Source organism: Lates calcarifer, linkage group LG18 (genome assembly GCF_001640805.2).
Source record: "Lates calcarifer isolate ASB-BC8 linkage group LG18, TLL_Latcal_v3, whole genome shotgun sequence".
NCBI lineage: Eukaryota > Metazoa > Chordata > Actinopteri > Centropomidae > Lates > Lates calcarifer.
This window is the reverse complement of record NC_066850.1, coordinates 6,581,488-6,600,766: the sequence shown is the minus strand read 5'-3', so window position 1 is coordinate 6,600,766 and position 19,279 is coordinate 6,581,488. Positions and strand designations below refer to the sequence as shown.

At 39.5% G+C, this 19,279-nt stretch overlaps 1 protein-coding gene across 3 annotated transcripts in view; it reads right to left on the bottom strand.

Annotated features, from left to right (window-relative positions):
* Nucleotides 1-15,137, bottom strand: part of exoc4 (exocyst complex component 4) — a 104,566-nt gene extending 89,429 nt beyond the window's left edge. For all 3 annotated transcript variants that reach the window (XM_018671012.2, XM_051077538.1, XM_018671013.2), the window contains exons 1-7: nt 14,990-15,137; nt 13,634-13,823; nt 12,542-12,736; nt 8,761-8,954; nt 6,935-7,044; nt 4,229-4,329; nt 3,921-4,075 (exon numbers count right to left, since the gene is read on the bottom strand). In XM_018671012.2, coding sequence (XP_018526528.1) covers nt 3,921-4,075; nt 4,229-4,329; nt 6,935-7,044; nt 8,761-8,954; nt 12,542-12,736; nt 13,634-13,823; nt 14,990-15,069 — 1,025 coding nt within the window. In that variant the 5' untranslated portion in view covers nt 15,070-15,137. The remainder of the gene's footprint in view (nt 1-3,920; nt 4,076-4,228; nt 4,330-6,934; nt 7,045-8,760; nt 8,955-12,541; nt 12,737-13,633; nt 13,824-14,989) is intronic.
* Nucleotides 15,138-19,279: the final 4,142 nt, after the last annotated feature.

Below are 19,279 nucleotides of genomic sequence, written 5' to 3'. Positions count from 1 at the left end.
AGATAAGAGATAGCAACATCTGATCTATCCAAAAATTATTACTGATTTCACATTTCACACTACCAATTAGGAGTTCCCTCTTTTCATTCATAGTTCAGCAGATACTCACAGATATTTTACCTGCCACAATAACCCAGCACCTGGACTGGCTATTGTAAAAGCAGTGAGGGGCCCAACCTGGACTCAAATGAGCAGCTACTCTCATTAGTTCTAAATGGATCTGGCTGAAGAAGAGACTGTAGCCAAAACCAAACTGACCTTCCACTTGATCTGAGTGCTACACTGTGGATTAGAGACTCACAGCTGCCTCATCTACACTAATGCTTTTCATACAGACTTTGCTATAGCTGCTTTCAGCACAAGGACAAAGCTTTCAAAGTAAAGAGGGAACACAGGTTACATTAGTTGAGTCTGAACGAGTACCCAGTGCACCCATGCTAGTGAGTGCCCACTTTATTTTAGTGGAGATATTACAGTTAATACAAATATAGTCACTCTGTTTGTCTAACACTGGTCTTTTAGTGCCATCCTCTGACACTTCATTTGGGTTTTATTTAATTGGTAGTAAGTGAAACCTTTGTTTTATTATTTTATGGATGACTACGGCTTAAAAGTTTAAAAAAAACAACACTGACAATTTGAAGTCCCTAATGGACATAAATTTATAGAAATCTACAATTTTTGGACGACGATACTTAAATGACTGTATTTTATAATCATACTGCAAGTCTCAAATATTACACATTTTATAAAAGTAAAAATAACAAATAAAATTCTTGGACTTATGCTGCTCAAAGACTGTATCAGTGTTCTCTTCCCTGGGACCCATATCTTGTCCAGTTAGTCTCAGATCTAACTGAATTTTTCCTGCACCTTCCTAATCAGCTTTTCTGCTGACTTAATTAAGAAAATATCTGAGGCAAGTTAGCTGCTTGACTATTAAATGACTCAAAAAAGACCAGCTGTGATAGAAATACAGCTAACCAGTAACCAAAATTTAGGCTCCGGACCAGAAAAGCTGTGGCTGCCGAAAACAAACAATCTTCTATTATGTACTGTATACTCAAAAATAACCTGAGCCCATACCTCATTAATGCCAAGTCAATACAAATTACCACCAATTTAAATGCTGTAAGAAAAGAAAGCATGCTAAAAGTTTTGGGAAATGGCCAAGGTTTTCTGGGAATGTATAAGGATAATGTAGAGGCAAGATGGATGTTTCACTAGGGGGCATTTTGGTTGGCTGTCTGTCACTACACTGGCAGTAGCAGCGAGTAAATGTTATTAATGGAGAGGAAAGCAGGCACAAATCACTATGAGCTATAACTCAGTGAATGGAAGATGTTCATGAGACGAAGAGAGGAGCTGTGAAATGCCAAAGAGTGAGGGAATCTCTCTCTCTCTCTCTCTCCCTCTCACTCATGTATAAACATGAAGGACTGACAAGAAAAAGGATACATGGTGAACACCAGCCTTCAGAAATGGACAAACAATATATGATCATGTACACCTGCACAGAGGTGGGCACACAGAATTTACAGCTCTGACCTTGGAACCTCTTCTTTTGTTCAATCCACTCCAACCGCATCTCCTTCCTCACCCGTCTCTCACACACAAACAAACACACACATATAGACAGACATACATGCAGCTCAGTCCTTCTCATTATCTCTCAGTGGAGGCCATCCTAATCCATATCATCTGTTCTTTGAGACCTCACTTCTCATTTCCCCTCAGGATCGAAGCTGACACGCACAGCTGATGAACAGTGAGGAGAGACAGCAGGGAGCAGCAGACATGGACATATAGTCCCTGACTAACTGACTGACTTTATATCTGTGTGTGTTTCATTTTGGGAGGACAATGATAGAGCCCCCAGTAGATTATCATTAGGTTGGTTGTTGGTCACAGTTAATTAAATTACTATAAATAGGGGTCTATAGAATGTTTAAAGAACCCTTTTGAGGAATCGAATGTGCTGGGTTATCCTGTTGTCATATACAAATGGACATTCACACAAATTTGCCCCTCTAACTTTTCCAATGACCACTACTGAACAGGCAGAAAAAACAGTGCATAAGAGAGACACAGTCTTGTGATCAATGAGATTTCTTGTTTTACAATTGGATTTGTAATACCCAGCCTTTTATTTTAATCTTCTTTCTGCATTTCTTCACTTTAAATAAACCCTCTTTCTGAGGGATTCAGATTAGATTCAGATTCTCCTACATACCAAAAACAAAGAGAGAGAAATAAGGCTCTGTTTTTGTGATGCAAAATGAAAAGTCAATATGAGCTCAACAAGTCTGATTTGATGTAAATTAAGCTGAACTACTAACAGATCAGTGGTGCATGCTAATATTTTGGGTGCATGGAGTGGAACCTATATGGAGTATCTTTATGAAAGTGAGAGCTAGTGAAAGGAGCTGGAAATGAAAATGCACTTCCAATGTGGCTGATCACAGAGGACGGGAATAAGAACATAAACCTCCAAGAGCAAGCCACAGACCACTGTATATGCTGTAAAGTGCTTAAGTGTTGCCTGCTAGTCTGCAGTGCTATAAAATATAGTGTGCAATATGCAAGACCATTGTTCCCCACAAGTGGTACATTGGTTGGAGTTTCCATAGCAACAAGCCTTGACTTTAAATTGAAGTGAACATAGGCAGAACTAGGTGTGTATGCATCCGAATACAAACACACACACAAGCCTCTAAGTGTTTGCCCAAATGCAATTCAGCATGCTTTGACACAAATACAGTGTTAAGCGCACACACAGGCAAACTTAAAACAATCTGTAAGGAGTAGAGCTGGGAATGAGCTACACGGTGGCCTATTACATTGAGGTCAGATGAGATTCAGCAGGCAACAGGAGAAGGAAGGCAGACGAGGCCAGAGAGAACATCCCTGACAGAAAACAAGACGTTCCTCTTAAATGGTTCAGGATCAGTGGACTGAGACCTGTGCTTCCCAAGTCTGCTCACTGTATGTGTATGTCTGCAGGAACTGACGTGACTGCTTTTAAAATGTAGCAGTCCTCTATGGCAGGTGTGAAGTTGTTTGTGTGTGTATGGGTGTGTAACCATGACTTGTCTAGGTTTAAAGCAGCAGAGCATCTGTTTTCATGGTCTGAGGCAGGTGTGTCTCCAGTCCTAGACTTTACTGTGTTTCATACCTGGTTGACTGTCTGACTATGAACACCCAGGGAATGCATACAAAACTTGTTCTTTTCTGCCTTCACTGACAACTCTTAATATACCTAAAAGACGCACTGCATGAAACTCCAAAAATGACTGGTGACTAATCTAATCCATTTTAATATTCTTAAACAGTTGTGAAGTATTACTAAGAATCTACAGGGAGGGCTGATAAATTCCTATCAAGAAATGTTAAGTTAATACACAGATCTTAACTATCCTCTGAAGAGGAGGGCCACCTTTTACATAATGACACTGGGGAATTGATTCTAATGGGAATACTTCAACTACAGAAGAATAAGCAAGCAGGCTGCTTTAATAAAACTCTTTTGCATAGATATAATACTGTGGAGATTAAAGATGGCAGCTTTATTAAGGTCTTTTATCAGTGGTAACAACAGTAGTTGCATACTGCTGTTTACACTGATCATTTTTAGAAACATTGCTAGTGTTACTTATTATCTTCTGTCAGGCAAATATTATCATTTCAAAAAGATGGCTTTCATCTCTCCACATAACTGCTTATAGTTTCTTCTTCATGGCTATCTATTTACTGTATCCCCCTTTCCCTGCTCATTTACTATTTATTATTAACCTCCAGTCTTCTCCATTTATTTTCCTGATCTATAGCAACTCACACTTAAGGGGATTGTTCTCCACTCTCAGGAAGCCATGATATTTTAATTTAGTGCTTTCCTCATCCTCCCTATCTATATAGCTTACCTTGGCTGGCTCTCCTGCGCAAGGTTTTCTCCTCTCTGGTAAGCATGGTCTGCAATCTGAGTGGTGGACCTCTTGACAATTTGTTTCAGTTCAGGTTCCAGCCGCTCCATTATGGCTTTAATGGTCTCTGGGATTTTCTTCAACTTGGCCAGAGCCTGAATGAAAAGGACAACATGCACATTTTACTTGAAGCAAAAACTTTACAGAGGCACTGAAGTAACAGCACAGAACACAAAAGTGTCTGTAACATTACTGAGGTGTTAAAATTTACAATTAACAGTGTGTAGTATTCAGTTATGTTCATGTACTTTGATGAGGATGCCCATGAACTCAGCACTGTTCTCCTCTGGATCCACTTCAGAGAGGTCAGCTTGGTTCAGCTCCCGCATATCCTGCTGCAGATCACGCACTAAAGAAAAACATACACACACACACACACACACAAATTCATTTCAGTACGGGACAAACGAGGAAACGCTGTTTTGCTGTTTTTGCTGTTTTTGTTGTTTATGCTATCGTGTTTTGAGTCATCTTGCTCTTAACACACAAAAGCAAAAGCGTTTGGAAACATTTCAGATCAAACATCTAAAATCTAGAGTGTCCTTTACATGAAATAAGCACTGTTTTCTTTGACACAAGTTTTGACAGTGTTAGTTTATTACTTACACTCAGCAGTTCCCAGTACAGAACAGCTGCATACTGTTTACAGTAAACAACACCTCTCTAGCTTCTAAATAATGTAACACACTGAAACAAATAAAATGACAGTTTTAAATATATCAATGTACTACATCTTCCTATTTTAAACACACACACCGGCACCTATTCTGTTATCCTCCCCCATCATGCTCTCACTATATGACTTAGCCACATTAGCAGCTAAATTGAGAGTGGCAGCATGGAGTGATGCTCTAATTTCCATTAGATGGGGCCTCCCAATTCCCCATCAAAGCGCGTTAAGAGAGTTAATGTTTATGGCAAGTTAATGGACTTTGGGTGTATTTCCTCTTTTCCCCATTCCAACTGTAGTTTGTGTAATAATTATGACAATTACTACCTACAAATGAGGTGCTCTAATGCTATTAGACTAAATGGCAAGCTAGGCCGCTGATGGAAGCTGGCTGCTGTGTCGTGACCACAGTTGTTGGCATGACAGTGTATGGGCACTTACCGCCTGGTGGTAGCTAATTGCCAATGTTTTCTTTGCATAATGTGGGGAAAACTGCGGTTTAGCTTTTACTTTTAGGCATACGGGGTGGGTGAACTGAATGGATATTTATTATGTATTAGTGGCGATTCGTATATTTGTGTCTGTGTTTGTGTGTTTGAGGTCATGGCACACACATACATGATGATGTGCTGAGCTGAGTGAGTAAAAATAGGTGGAGTAATAGATACATGACTGAAATGAGAACTGTAGCTGACAAAAGCCCTGAGTAGGGGAAAGAGCTAAACACATCCATCCATCCATCCATTATCTATACCGCTTATCCGTAAGGGTTGCAGGGGGGCTGGAGCCTATGCCAGCTGACATTGGATGAGAGGTGGGGTACACCCTGGACAGATCCCCAATCCATCACAGGGCCAACATATATAGACAACAACCATTAACACTCACATTCACACCTACAGGCAATTAAGAGTCACCAATTAACCTAATGCATGTCTTTAGATGTTGGGAGGAAGCCAGAGTGCCCAGAGAGAACCCACACAGGCACAGGGAGAACATGCAAACTCCACACAGAAAACAGTTTTACTAAACAACCAAATGGCATGAAGATGCTGGCTGCATCATACCTTTTAGATCAACCTTGCTTGTCAGGAGGTTGCAGCAGTGATAAGCCAATATGTCTGTGGATGCAGAGTGGTATGTACAGTATGGTGTATGACTGCCTGGTTTCCACAGAGCTAAAAACGACATGGTGAGTCACTAATTTAGAATGCCAAGAGTGGGTGGTGAAAAAAGTGCCAGGCTTAATATAAAAACTCAGAAACACCAAGGGAACACCAAGTTATTGCAGGATTAACTTTTTTCATTATCTTCTTGTTTGCGTTCCTCTGTGCTCTGCCTGGAAGGAATGCAGTGCCGACTCTACGCCCCTACAACCAACAGAGAATTCATACATTCCCGAATATAGTTATAGGCTGCATTATCAGTCCCTGTTAAAAGTGCTGGTTACCAGTTGGAGTGTAATGAATGCTGTTCCCCAGCTGTGATAACACAGACGGGGGTGACTAATGGTACAGATAGGGGGGGCAAGATGATTATAATGTTGGCAAGGGGGAATGTATACTATGATCATAGATGAAGATGTTATGACATATACTGCAAGGAAAGAAATGTGGGTGTACGCCTGTGTGAGTGTGCAATTAGGCAGCAGTGGTGTGTTTAGTCCTTTGTAGTTTGGATCAGCCATTTTTGTGTGTATTTAGTCGGGTTAGGAATTCTGTTGTGATGGTTAAGGCTAGGGTAAGGGGCTAGGGAATGCATTATGTCAATGGCAGGACCCCACAAAGATAGGCAAACAATGATGTGTGTGTGTGTGTGTGTGTGTGTGTGTGTGTCTGTGTGTGTGTGTCAGAGTGTCTGTGTGTGTGTGTGTGTGTGTGTGTGTGTGTGTGTGTGTGCGTGTGTGTGTGTGTGAGAAAGCAATACACATCGATAATGACATGCAAATGGATGTAAGCCAGAGTGATGCTAATGACTTCATTATCACTAAGAATATCAGCAGTGAAAATAAAATTGCCAACTGAAATCCACACACTTTGTTATCAGTGGAACAACACTTCTTTGTTGATATGTTTATCTCTAAAGTTCTCCTAATGTCTATCATTTTAATAGAGAGCAAACTATATAACCTATTGTTTGTTGCACTTAAAACACTTAAAATTCCCTTTTCTTTTTGCTTCTTCTTTCTTTCACTATCATCCTCTTTTTTAACAAAGCAGCCATCACCCATTTTTTGTCCATTATTGCCTCTTACGCCCCCATCCAATGTAATCAAAGACCATACCACTGCTGGATCCAGGTGTGCTAAACTGTGACGAATCCAAAAGCTTGCGTGGGGTGGACAGGCTGCTGACATCCAACACAGGCATTGGAGATGTGTCTTTGGCAGTAGAACTATGAAGAGAATGAAATCCAAGGTTTATCAAAATAAAAATAAGTCATGTTTTTACAAATCATGCTTTCTGTCTTATATTAATCATGATATTGCAACTGCATGAGAAGAAAGTAGCTCCAAAATTCTGGAATAATATCTTCTTATACACGTACAAAAGTTTAGTATGGACTAACAGAAACATACACACTAACCTTCCCTTCCCTAACAAAAACAATCTGCTGTTATAACAAAAAGCCTCACATCTTTGGGTGGGATTGGTGCTGCTTTCCAATGAGCCATTTATCAAGCCTTAAACCGGAGGTGGAAGCAATCCAGGTCCTTTAAGCTGGGCGGTATAAACACAGTGTGCCTGCTAAGTGAGTGGGGTGTATGGAGGCTGGCTTGTTGTTAGAGGCGACCCAATACAGGGAGGCCAGGACCTGTCACTGGCTGACCCTCAGTAATAAATCACTGTACCTCACCAACCCACCGCCACCATAATTACTGCACCCCCACACACAGACACACACACACATGCGTAAAAAGTGCAAACAACACTTGAGTCAAATGTCTTACACAGAACGCGAGCACATCAACAGCGTGTTTGGAGCCATTGTGCCACATTATCCCCAATAAGTTATACAGCCGCTTCATGAAACTAAGAAACTGGCCCTCGGGTCACGGAGGCAAAGCTTAAGTTATTCTCCTAGAGGCTGCAAAACCTACTTCATCATTTGAAACATCACTGATGTCACGCAGCAACCATGAATGTTGCATTCTGTCATTTTGTGTATTTTCTGCTGGTAATTAGCAGCTAACATTGTCTACTAGATTTTTAAAAAAACAATGTTCTGTCTGATGCTCTTACTTTGGCACCTACATGTATCATGACTCAATACATAGGTGCTCATGTAGGACTCTATGAAATGTATACCTCCTAATTCCCTATGAGTGAATTAGTGCTGTTTGCCTCTTTAAAGCAAATGATGTGGGATGTTTTTTTGTGTCTTTCTTTGGAACTTCAGAGCACAAAGTACAAATATGAAGAAGTAGAGCAACAAGTTATACAAGGTCTAATTGTTTTTGTCAGTAATTGGCTTGGTTTCCATACAGTAAATAATTGGCAAGTTGCACTTAGTTGTGCCAGCAATGGAATAACTTATAATGAAGGCACATCCATACAGTCTGAACTTTTCAAAGGGGAAAGAACTTTAAAGGCTATACTGTATTTCTGTTGACTATGTAATTGCAAAAAATAAAGGCTTTTGTTACCTCGGACCAAAACAAACTGACTAAAAGATGTATTTTTATAACAGGCTGTGACTTTTTTCAATTTCACCTCCTCTATCTCTCTCAATGCACATTTTTATACAGTATACTAGTGATAACACTGCATAAAAATGAAATAAAAAGTATTTTGCCTTGTGGACCCATAAAAATAGCTATAGCTTTGCTGAAGCTAATAGGGATGTTTATAAAAGAAATGAAATTAAATGAAACATGATGAAATGACATCCCTAATCCCTTTACAGTGCTTCTAAGTTAGACTGTTAAGTCACTTTTTGACCACTAGTTGTGCAATAGTTCAAGTCCCTGCACAAACACAGAAGCAGTAGTAAAACACTAGTCGCATTTTCAAAGCATACACAAATCAGTTAAAGACCACAAAGCCCTAAAAAGACACTGAAGATATCTGGATGCTTCCAAATTTTTAAGTATTAGAAACCGCCACTTACCCTGGAGGGCGAGCAGCATTTTTGTCCTTGTTCTTGTGTCCAAGGCGACTTGTGGACTTGATGTAGAGGTGCCGGTGCAGTTCATCAATGAGCACAAGGTGGATGTTGAGCTTCTTGCTGTGGAGCTCCAACCGCAGATCTCCAAGCCCCTCCACCTGCAGCAAGGGGCCTTCCAAGGACTCTACGGCTGACACCTGCATATGACAGTAGTTTTTAAGTGTTAAGTGTCTGGTCTGACCACTTTAGCAACCAGCATACCTGTTGTTTGTTTGTCTGTCTACTGAGACAACTTTAACTGAATTATGAAATTCTGCTGTTCTGCTATATTGTTTGGCTTTTTGTCTATACTAAAGAGCTGACACAAACATACGTGCCAAAAGATGGAGGAAACCACATGACATAGATACTTTAAAGAGGGGACAACACAAGACCAAGAACTCCACTATCATCAACATCATACGGGCTATAAAGAAAACTGAATTTCACCTGCAAATCAAATCTGTCATCCCACTTGTCATGGACAGTGCTGAAAATGATTGTCACAGCAGTCAGCGTCCTGTTCAAGATCATCCCATTTTCAATAACTGACTTACAAATATACATACTATAATGTACAATACATAAAAAACATATTTCACTCCAAAAACTGATCTCAAGTCTCCTCATGTGCTACTGACGCTTTTTGCCTTTATTCAATAGGACAGTGAGGAGAGACAGGAAATGGGGAGACAGAGTAGGGAAGTGACATGAAGTAAAGGTCTGGCCAGATCGGGACTCGAACGGGGGACTCACTGCTCAGAGTGCTATGGCCCATGTGGTATGTGCCCTAACCATTCGGCTATCAGGACTCACACTTTTTATTTCTCCAAAATTTACTCATTCTGCCCTCCCCTCAGTCAGCTTTCATTAGCAGGAGCAGCAGTGTTTGCAATTAATAAATCTCCATGCCATTAAATAAAATGTGGCCGTCTGTATGTGTGTATTTCTGAGTATGTATGTGCTTGTCTGTGTGTATTTTGAGGGCACTAATGGGCAGGCAATAGCGCTGTGAAGAGTATTTGCATGGCCAGGGAAGGCCAGAAGGGAATGGGCAGCAAGGGGAGGGGACGCTGGGCAGGGGGCAAGGGTCAAGTGTGTGTTGATGCAAATGAGAGCCACATTAGTGACAAGATGAGCTAATGCGCTGCAAGATCACCCCCCTTTGGCTTAATAGAATAACTCGGCATGCCTGCAAAGCGTTGCATGTTCTGTGTGTGTGTGCACACATCTCTCATATGTGTCTGTGTATGATTATGTGTGTGTGATTTTATGACTGTAAATCGTTTAGCACTTATGTGTCTGTGTGTGGTGGGTGGGTATCTCATTACCATTGGGCTGGGATGACAGAGGAAGGCTGGTTAACATCATTAGGGGGCCAGGCCTGTCAGCGTAATGAGGGATATAAAGCCTCTAGTGAATTTGCTTGGGAGAGATGGAGAGAAGGACAAAGAGGGGAAAGAGGGAAAACAGGAAGAGAAGAGAAGAAAAGGGGTGGGGGAATGACAGAAGTTGTATGAGGGTACACCTGGGTTTCTTGTTACTAGAGAAAGAAGGGAGACGATGGAGAGGAGAGGAGAGGAGAGGAGAGGAGAGAAGAGGAGTTTTTCTGGAACCAAAGCCAGTCTTGTTCTTAACCAACCCCATGAGGTTTAAGACTGCCATTCAATAGCAGACAGAGAGCATAGTCTGAATTCTAATTGACAACCCTTGGAGATAAGCCTCACATAAACACATGCACAGACAATGTTATAGAGAGAAAGTGACAGTGGAGGGGAGAGAGAGAGAGAGAGAAGCTAGGAAGTTTATCCCTGGCTGGTCTACTCCTGCTTGTAAGCAAAAAATAATAACAACAAAGATATATATATATATTGCATGTGTCTGTAAGCACAACATAATACATATAAAATGACTTCTGTGAGGGAAAGAAGGAAGGAAGGAAGGATGTAAAGAAGGAAGGAAAGAAGACAAGAAGGAAGGAAGAAAGAAAGAAGCATCAGTAATGTGAAAGCCTGTGAGACATTAATCTGACAGATGACTGCTATAATGAGTGACAGCATGATGGGAATAAACACATCAGGGACTCTGAGAAGTGACACAGGCAGTGATGATGTTACAGCAGAGAGACACAGACATTGTGTCTTGAGACTACACAATGTATCAGCAAAGATATGCTGGAAAACTACACAGTCTTTCATAATTCCATATAAATCTAATTCTGATACTCGTATTTTAGTGAAAATTTATATTGGGGGAGTAATGTTATTCCATTTGGCCAATTCCAAGTGCAACTAAAGTTTATGTTGGAAGATGCTTTTCCACACTTAAATCACACACGTTTAAAAGTTTATAGTATTGTGCACTAGACACAAGGTCATTTTTAGTTTGCTTGGATAAAAAAGGCAATAAATTAAATTACATGACAATTTGTGAGGTAACAGTACACCACATATTCTAATTAAGCTTTCAGTCTCTTGATCACCTTACACTCTGATGGCTGTTTCATCTCTGGGTGTCCAGCATGTATGAACAGCTATTCAACGCATGTTATTTTAACTCACAATGATTGTTTGTTTATTACTTCATGTTAAAAGTATAGGAAATAAATGTGTTATTGGTGGGCAGAGTCAGTCATATACAAAATGTTTTTTCAAGGTTGTTATTTTGCTATTTTATAATCATTACTAACATACTCTACTTTGGCTTGAGTGTAGAGTTATTTAAAGTGGACTTCTCATACATTATATATTCATGAACTGCATAAATATGTCACCAAAGCAAAAGGTAGAACGAATGCATCTAACAACATCTAGATAGGTAAAGGCACATAAAATGAGCTTTAAAGTCTGCTTTTTACATACCAATGAAAATGCACAACCCTGATCAAGTAAAGCGCATTTGAAGTTTGCAAGACAGAGGCGAAGCGTCCGACTGACTTTGAACTTTCCACAACCTTTCAAAACACGCCGCACTGACTGAGCACAGGTTGAATGAAGTTCCACTTCTTTCCACCCCCACAAAGAGGATTTTTCATGGTCCTCTGGGCACACCATCATCCCTCTTTTTTTCTCCTACTCAGATAACCCCACTCTAGCAAACTAATTATTACCAAAGTCTGAAGGAAGATGTGTGGGAGTGACAGAGGAAGGGAGAGAGGAAAGGCAAGGAAAGGCAAGGAACAGAGAGATCACAGAGCTTGGTCGTTTAGTCCTCAATGCCATCCTCCAGCTCCCCTGCCGAGTATACCGCAAAACACACATCAAAAGAACAAGAGCACACGCATACATACACACCTGCAGCGCCCTTGCTGCACTTAGATGTTGGCTTGAAGTAAAAGAATTGCACCCACTGGACTGTTCAAGGCTAGAAAAGGATTCTTTAAAAGGATAAGAGGCGCCAGGAAATCAATCTTTGCAGCAACACTTCATAAACACTGGTGTTTATGTATGTGTATTGTGCACACAACTGGTCTCAAAAGCACCCTATCAGTATTGCCTCATATGCATTTACATATGTCAATAGGTGTTCCCACAACTTCAGCAACAAGGCAACAATCTGTTCCTTTTTCCATTTCTCACTGTCTTTACCTCAAACCATCCAATCAAAGAGGACAAAACATATCAAATCTGTTTTTTTCTAACACTCTGTCTGCCTGACTCTGTCAAACTAAAACAATACACAGTTCACACATATTCAAGACATATAAAGGTGTTTAAACCACTTATCTAGCAATCAGTCTACTCACCAGCATATCTGTGGCATGAAGGTAGTGCTTGCTCGCCATATAGGCCTCCAGCCGTTGAGGCACCTGCTTGATGCTTTCGATTTCGTCCAGCAGCTGGAGGACATGCTTGTGCTCGATGCCCTCTATCCACAGCTTCCTCAGCTCATCCCTTTTGCAGTGAAGAAGCATTTTACAAGACAGGAGGTTTTCCTTCACCTGCAGGACAGAGTGAGGGGAAATCATACATCATGTGTGGAAACAATTGCCAATTACATAAAGGCCCGGCATACCCACAAAGGTTTTCACTGGCTCTTTCTTTCTTTCTTTCTTTCTTTCTTTTAATAAACTTCAAGGTGAAGTTGGAAAGATCTATACAGGGAGATTTTTACATATCTTTTCTACAGCAGACATTTTCACAAGTAGCTGAATTCCCTTGAGGTGCTTCAGTTTCAAGATTAAGGTATTGTGCTTGGTGGTTCACTGTCATGGCTTACCGGAACACTTTTGAGTGAAAATGAAAACCTGTGCTTTTCCTACTGTGATAAATGTCATAGAAAAAAAAAAAACTTTATAGAAAGGTGAAAAGCAAAATTCATTATGTCTGTCATTTAAAGACAGAACTAGGGGAGCACACTTTGGTTGTACAGTTTTAACCTGCTGGGAGAAAACACTGGTAAAGTGGATGTTTTTTGTTATTGCCAAATCTGCAATGGCTTCTTCACGAAGGGGTCTGAGGGGTTGACCTCAACATTTTGAATAATTTTAGTACATGTGATAAAGAAAATTACTTCCAGGGGGCTATGGGCTCTGGACCTCAGATGAATATTGGTAAGTAGGTAGTTTTCTTCTTGGGTGGACAGGATTTCTGCTAATTAAGTCAGTCCTTCAGTCTTGGAGAACAAAAAAGCCTAAAAACTCAGATTAGTAACCCTTTTAATAAATGAAGAGACAAATGAAAATGAATGAAAAAAGCTACTCTGTTTTGTTTTTAATTACACAGCTTAGAGCCACTGCTCTAAAATCCATCTGAGACAATGTAGGCATGAACTCCAGTAATAGTTTTCACCACCCTCTCATTTCATCCATTTCTGTATACATGTCTCTGCTTTCTACCTGTTTGATCTTGTTGCGGGAGCTGGTGATTCGCTCTGTGATGCTCTGGTAGGTCCTGATGGCAGTGGTGAGTTCCGCATAATGCTGAACAATCAGCTCATCTAAATCCCTGTCACATGTCTCAAAGGCCTCTTCCAGGCGACCCTTCTCTGTCTCCCTGTCCTGCACATCATCACTGCTGGACAGAGTCCTGCGTCAGGGGAAGAAGGAGAGGAGAGGAAGGATTCAATCCAGTGGCTAAACTGACATCATAAATCTGTATGAAGCATCAATGTTATCTTGTCAAGAGTGGAGAACAGAGACCCTTAGGAAAGAGCAATGACGAGCTGAGTGTGAGTTCAGTGGGAGTTTACATAAAGCACTTGACAGCAGTATAAGGCAGAAGAGGGAAATTGCAGGTATGACAATAACATTACAAGACTTTGGATGCTATTATACTCCTACAGTATAGGCAGTGTGGCAACATGAATAGGTGCATTCATACTTATTGCTCATTTTACACATTTAACAAATGATGCTCATTTCATCCTCCTAGTTAAAAGAATCATCATTTATTTACAATATGCAGTGAGACCAATTCTTTAGTAAATACAGCGGACCCACTGAAGGACTTACAGGTGCCCATAGATATTCCTGACCTCCACTATGGAAACTATAATTGTGAAGTTTATTCTTCGTTGTTTTCATGTACACTATCCTCTATCCATAAGAGAAAGTAAGGCTTGGAGACAGTTTATTTCATTCATCAAAACCGTCAGGATAACTGGCTTTGATTTTTTTTTCTCTCATTTTACATTTTTTTAAGTGATTAATAGATGTAAATATAAACCACGACGTTCCGACAAAGCAAACTTCAGTCAAACTTAAAAAACCTAAGCAAGTCTTTTCACAACACTGAACAACTGTTGTTAAGAGACATATGGGTCATTGCGCCAGTCCCAGTAAAAAATAACTCGCCCTGTTGTCACGTACTTTAATTTTTACTGTTTTCTTATTCTTCTCATTATGCTTTATTGAAAACCAATACCGTTACACGATTTATCAGTGAGCTTCAAATTGTCAAAGGCACACACCATGACCAAGTCAAATTTCACCTTTTTATTCCGCTTTAAGAAGAAAAAAAAACTCCTGTCAACATTCCCCGACGTATAATATCAGGGATAAAAAATACTGAATGTGCTGCGCTTTAATGTCTGTCGTACAATTAAAAATACAGGAAGGATGTAGCTAACATAGCTAACTTAGCATAAAGCTAGCTGTCAATCCGTCTCCGAGTCCAAATGCGAGCATAGTTCAAGGGCTGTGCGACATCTTGCCAGTGCTGTTAACTTAATTAAAGAATGTGACAATGCTCACCTTATGACAGAGATGAGAAGACCAGAGGGGTCTTTGTTTTTGCTAACAGCACTCCTGTATCTCCCTGTATCAGCTGCCATTTTTCCAGCTGCGGCAACCAAACAGGAAGAGGACAGAAGCGCGAGGTTACACGACGGAACTCTGGGAGTTGTGGTTTGAGTGTGGGACGTAACTCAGCAGGGGTGGTACACATTCTCTGTGATTTCTGCAGTCACGAATGTCAAGCGTATGGTGTAATTACACTGATATGGGTAAAAAAAAAAAAATGCCCCAGTTAAAAACAAATTGAATGGAAATTGCTATTGGTGTTTTAGACCCACGTTCTTCATTTTAGGGGGGTCTGTTCTTTTTCGCAGCAAGCTCTGTAGGTGTATTTGTTGTTATAAAAAATACTTTATAGACAAATCAGTCATTGAAATCATCACATTTAAAAAAATAGATTCTTTTTAAATAATGTGTTATTCAGTGATCCCCATCAATGGGGATCTCTATCATCTGGATGCTAAATTGATGGCATCACATTTTCATTCAAGTTGTGCACAATGTTACAGACGGTGATAAAAATACTAGTTTTGTAGAGGTATGTTGAGGAGTAGATGATATTTCAGTGCAACAATGACATAAGTATTTTTTTAATACAACAATAACACCACAGAATAAAAAACATTTTTTTTGTAACACTTTCAGACCAGCTCTCTTGAGACTGATAAAAGGAAAGGTTGAGCAGAGGAGAGAGGAGAGACAGAGTGTGTCAGTGAGTTAATAGCCTCCCCCATTTAGAACATATAGTGCTGGATTTGGCGGGGGCTCTCCTGAGCGGTATCTCTGACAATCTCTGCTGTACCAATGAGAATGAGAGAGGGCATTGATTCTAGAGCAAAAGGGGTCGATTCCCAGCAGCCTGGGCCTTGATTGATGCACTGGTGCACTGACGAGATAACATTGTGGGTGATCTTTGTGCTTCTTCCAAAAAAAGAAAAAAAAAGAAAGAAAGAAACAATCGCTGTGTCATGAGGGAGCCACTTTTTTTCTTTTGAAGGGGCCTAGCTTCCCTGCTCCAAGTTTAATTTTGAAGTTCTTATCACCTCACCCTGCAGCCCATGTCCCATCACTCCAGCTAATCTACTGGGCTTCTTTTCTCCAATAACACAGCATCAAGGTTATTTCTTTCAGCTTGAGGTGTGTTTGGACACTAAGTGATTGCTTTGACAGACTGACCTGTGTGTGGATTAAATACAAGGGCGATTAGGTCTTTGCGGGACATGCCTTTAGAGTCTGTGACATATAGATCTAATGCAGATGCTGTATTAGTTATTCTGTGTCCTTCATCTTCTGTTTGGTAAAGAAAATATTAATTCAGTTAGAAATTACTTTTATGGCTCTCTTTATAATGATGCATCCACTTTAGAACATAATTTTACTTAGATGCAGCATATGAAGAAACAGCAGATGATATGGATTAATATAAGAGAGAAGCTCTATTAGCAAAAGCATTTAAGCAGGTGCTTTCCCTCAGACATGAATCTTGTGATCATTAAATAATTGCTGTTCTTGACCTCAGGAATATATTTTGATGTAAATTTTGGGTCTTATTTAACTGAGTGAGTCACTGTTGGAGTAAGCCAATAGCTTTAATAATTACTGTGAGAGGAAAACATAAAAAGGTTGTGTATATATAGTATTTTCACCTCTCCAATTACACCCCTTAGAAACTTGTAACAAAATGTCATCCCTTGGTGATTAAGAACAAGATACTTTTTTACCTGTTTCCATGGAAATGTAGTTGAGGAAAACAGCAAAACATTGCATCTATTACAACAAATACCTTCTGGATTTTTCACTTAATCTCGAACTGGATCAAACAAAGCATGTGTTGTATCTCCAGCTCGATGTGCCACCTGCATTATGATGCAGCTACATCATATACTCAATTTATATTCTAGGTTTCATCCCTTTTCTTTTCCACACACTCAACCAATATCTTTATCGAGTAAAGCACTCAATTTTGTGGAAATGAGAGAGAGAGAGATGAAATTAGATGATGAAAATTTCTGGATGAATAATCAACTCAAATATCAAGTGGTATTGCCAAAAAGCAGTAGTGATAAAGGTTAAGAGGAAAATGCAAGATGAAAAAGTATAAATCTACACAAATTTGATTTTGGGGGACTAAATAACAGTGTTCAACTTGATCACATTTGCTTATTTTGGGGAGCCTTTTCCTGCAGAAGATATAATCTTTGAGTTGCTTTGAAGTAGCAGGTTTTTCAGCCAACAAAAGATTTTCAACAAGAAATTTTCCTTTTTGTGCTTCAGGGAATTTTAAAGCAGCAAATGTTAACTCATTCACATAATTGTATAAATGGATGCAAGGAGGACATGCAAGGTGTGAGAACATGATGACAAGGTAGGTAATGATGAAAATTAAATTCCCATCATCCAATATCTAGGTGGCTGTAACATATAAGAAAAAAGTGAAAGGGCACTGAACATGCAGGGAAGCTAAGTCTTTGGTCCCCTGCACATAGATATCGAAAGAAATATTACCAGTAAATCCACCAGATCAACAGACAGCATAATTGCTTGGTATGAAAGTCAGGAGTCATTTTTAATAATGGTCCTGTATATTATAATAATGCTGTCATAAACAACAAGCAAGGTCCTTTACATGCTTCACCATCCAATAATGCCTCAGTATAAGCACTGTATTCAATACAGCCTGGGGCTTTTCAGAAAGTGCCCTCGGGGCATTGCTGCACATAATGTTTTATTATGTAATCTGATCATAATATTCTCACTGTAGATGTGGAGGAGACCCTCTGGGAGACCCTGTCCATGACAATGTGACAAAACTTAAAGCATCTGAATACCCCTTATCTCGGAGTACAACAGAGAATGAAAATCAATTAAACACAATCTGAGAAAATGCTGCACGTATTTTACTGGGTTGTGTGACTAAGTGTATATAGATATACCCAAATAAATATAGCTAGTGTATTCTGTCCAGTTTTTTCAAGACACACAGTACCTCATGTCACTGTGTTCCCAGTGATTGACATCCTCTGCTGTAATTAATTCTAAAATCCTATCCTTAGTTTTCCTTTCCAATTTGCTCATATATGAAGGTTGTGTGTTTCATTTTGCACTTATAGCACTGTCAGCCATTCTGGTAGATACTTGTATATTAAAAAAAATATGTATTTGATCAAGGTTTATATTGTGTAAAAGATTTGATTGTGCATCCTCAGTGTATATGGAATTTCTCTATAATATTACAATATACACAACCACAATGAATTCTTAAAAAGGTTTTTATTGATTTATGTTTGCACAGCATCCGAAGCATACACAGAAACACAAAAATCAACAGAAAAGAGCATTATAAAATATTGTATTGGGTTATTGTTTGTCTTTAATATATCAAGTTTAGAGGATGATTCTTATGAAGTGTCATTCCTTATAATATCCCCTCCCCTGTGGCATATTGAATTTTCATCCACTGTATGAGGCTGTAAGAATTTCTGAAATAGATAAGAAGTATTACATAAAGTATTATATAAAAAAGAAAACCTGAATTTTCTTAACACACTTACAGTTGTTGTTTTTTTTTCTAAATCAGTATACATAAATAAAATGACTGATTTACTGACGACTTGATAAAACCCCTGCTGATGATAGAGCTGAGGATGAATGCACAGCATGTAAACTTGATCTTTCTGTATTCATATGATTCACAAGTGTTAATTAAAAGTACATTTTATATTCATTTTATATATTTTTATATCAAATTTTGGCACATGGTTTTCATCTTCTCCGTGGTTGCTTTGCAAGACCTCTTACCATTTATCAGACATTCCAATGCAGTAGCGTTTCATCGCTTTTTAAAATATATGTTTACGCATTTTCTTTAGGATGCCACTCCAAGTTAGTTTCATGTTTCACAGTGGAGATAACAAACAACAATGGTAATGGCAGTAATAGCAGAATGTAAACAGTTGCAACAAGTGTAATTCACTGAGATGTCTGCAGTATATAATCACCAATATAGGTGAATAGTCAGCAATATAGGTGCATAGTCCTTTGTCCTATTGTCTTAGGAGGAGGGCTGATGAATGAGGTGTTTTATCTACAGAATGCATCAGCCTCTGTTCAGCTCAAAGTTAACATTTGCTCATCGTGCAGACAACAATTATCACAATAGAGTTATAGTGTCTTTTACTGACCATACCTTTTCACCTGCCTGTTGCTGCCGCTCATGCTCACCACTGTTACATGTTAGACTGTCTATGT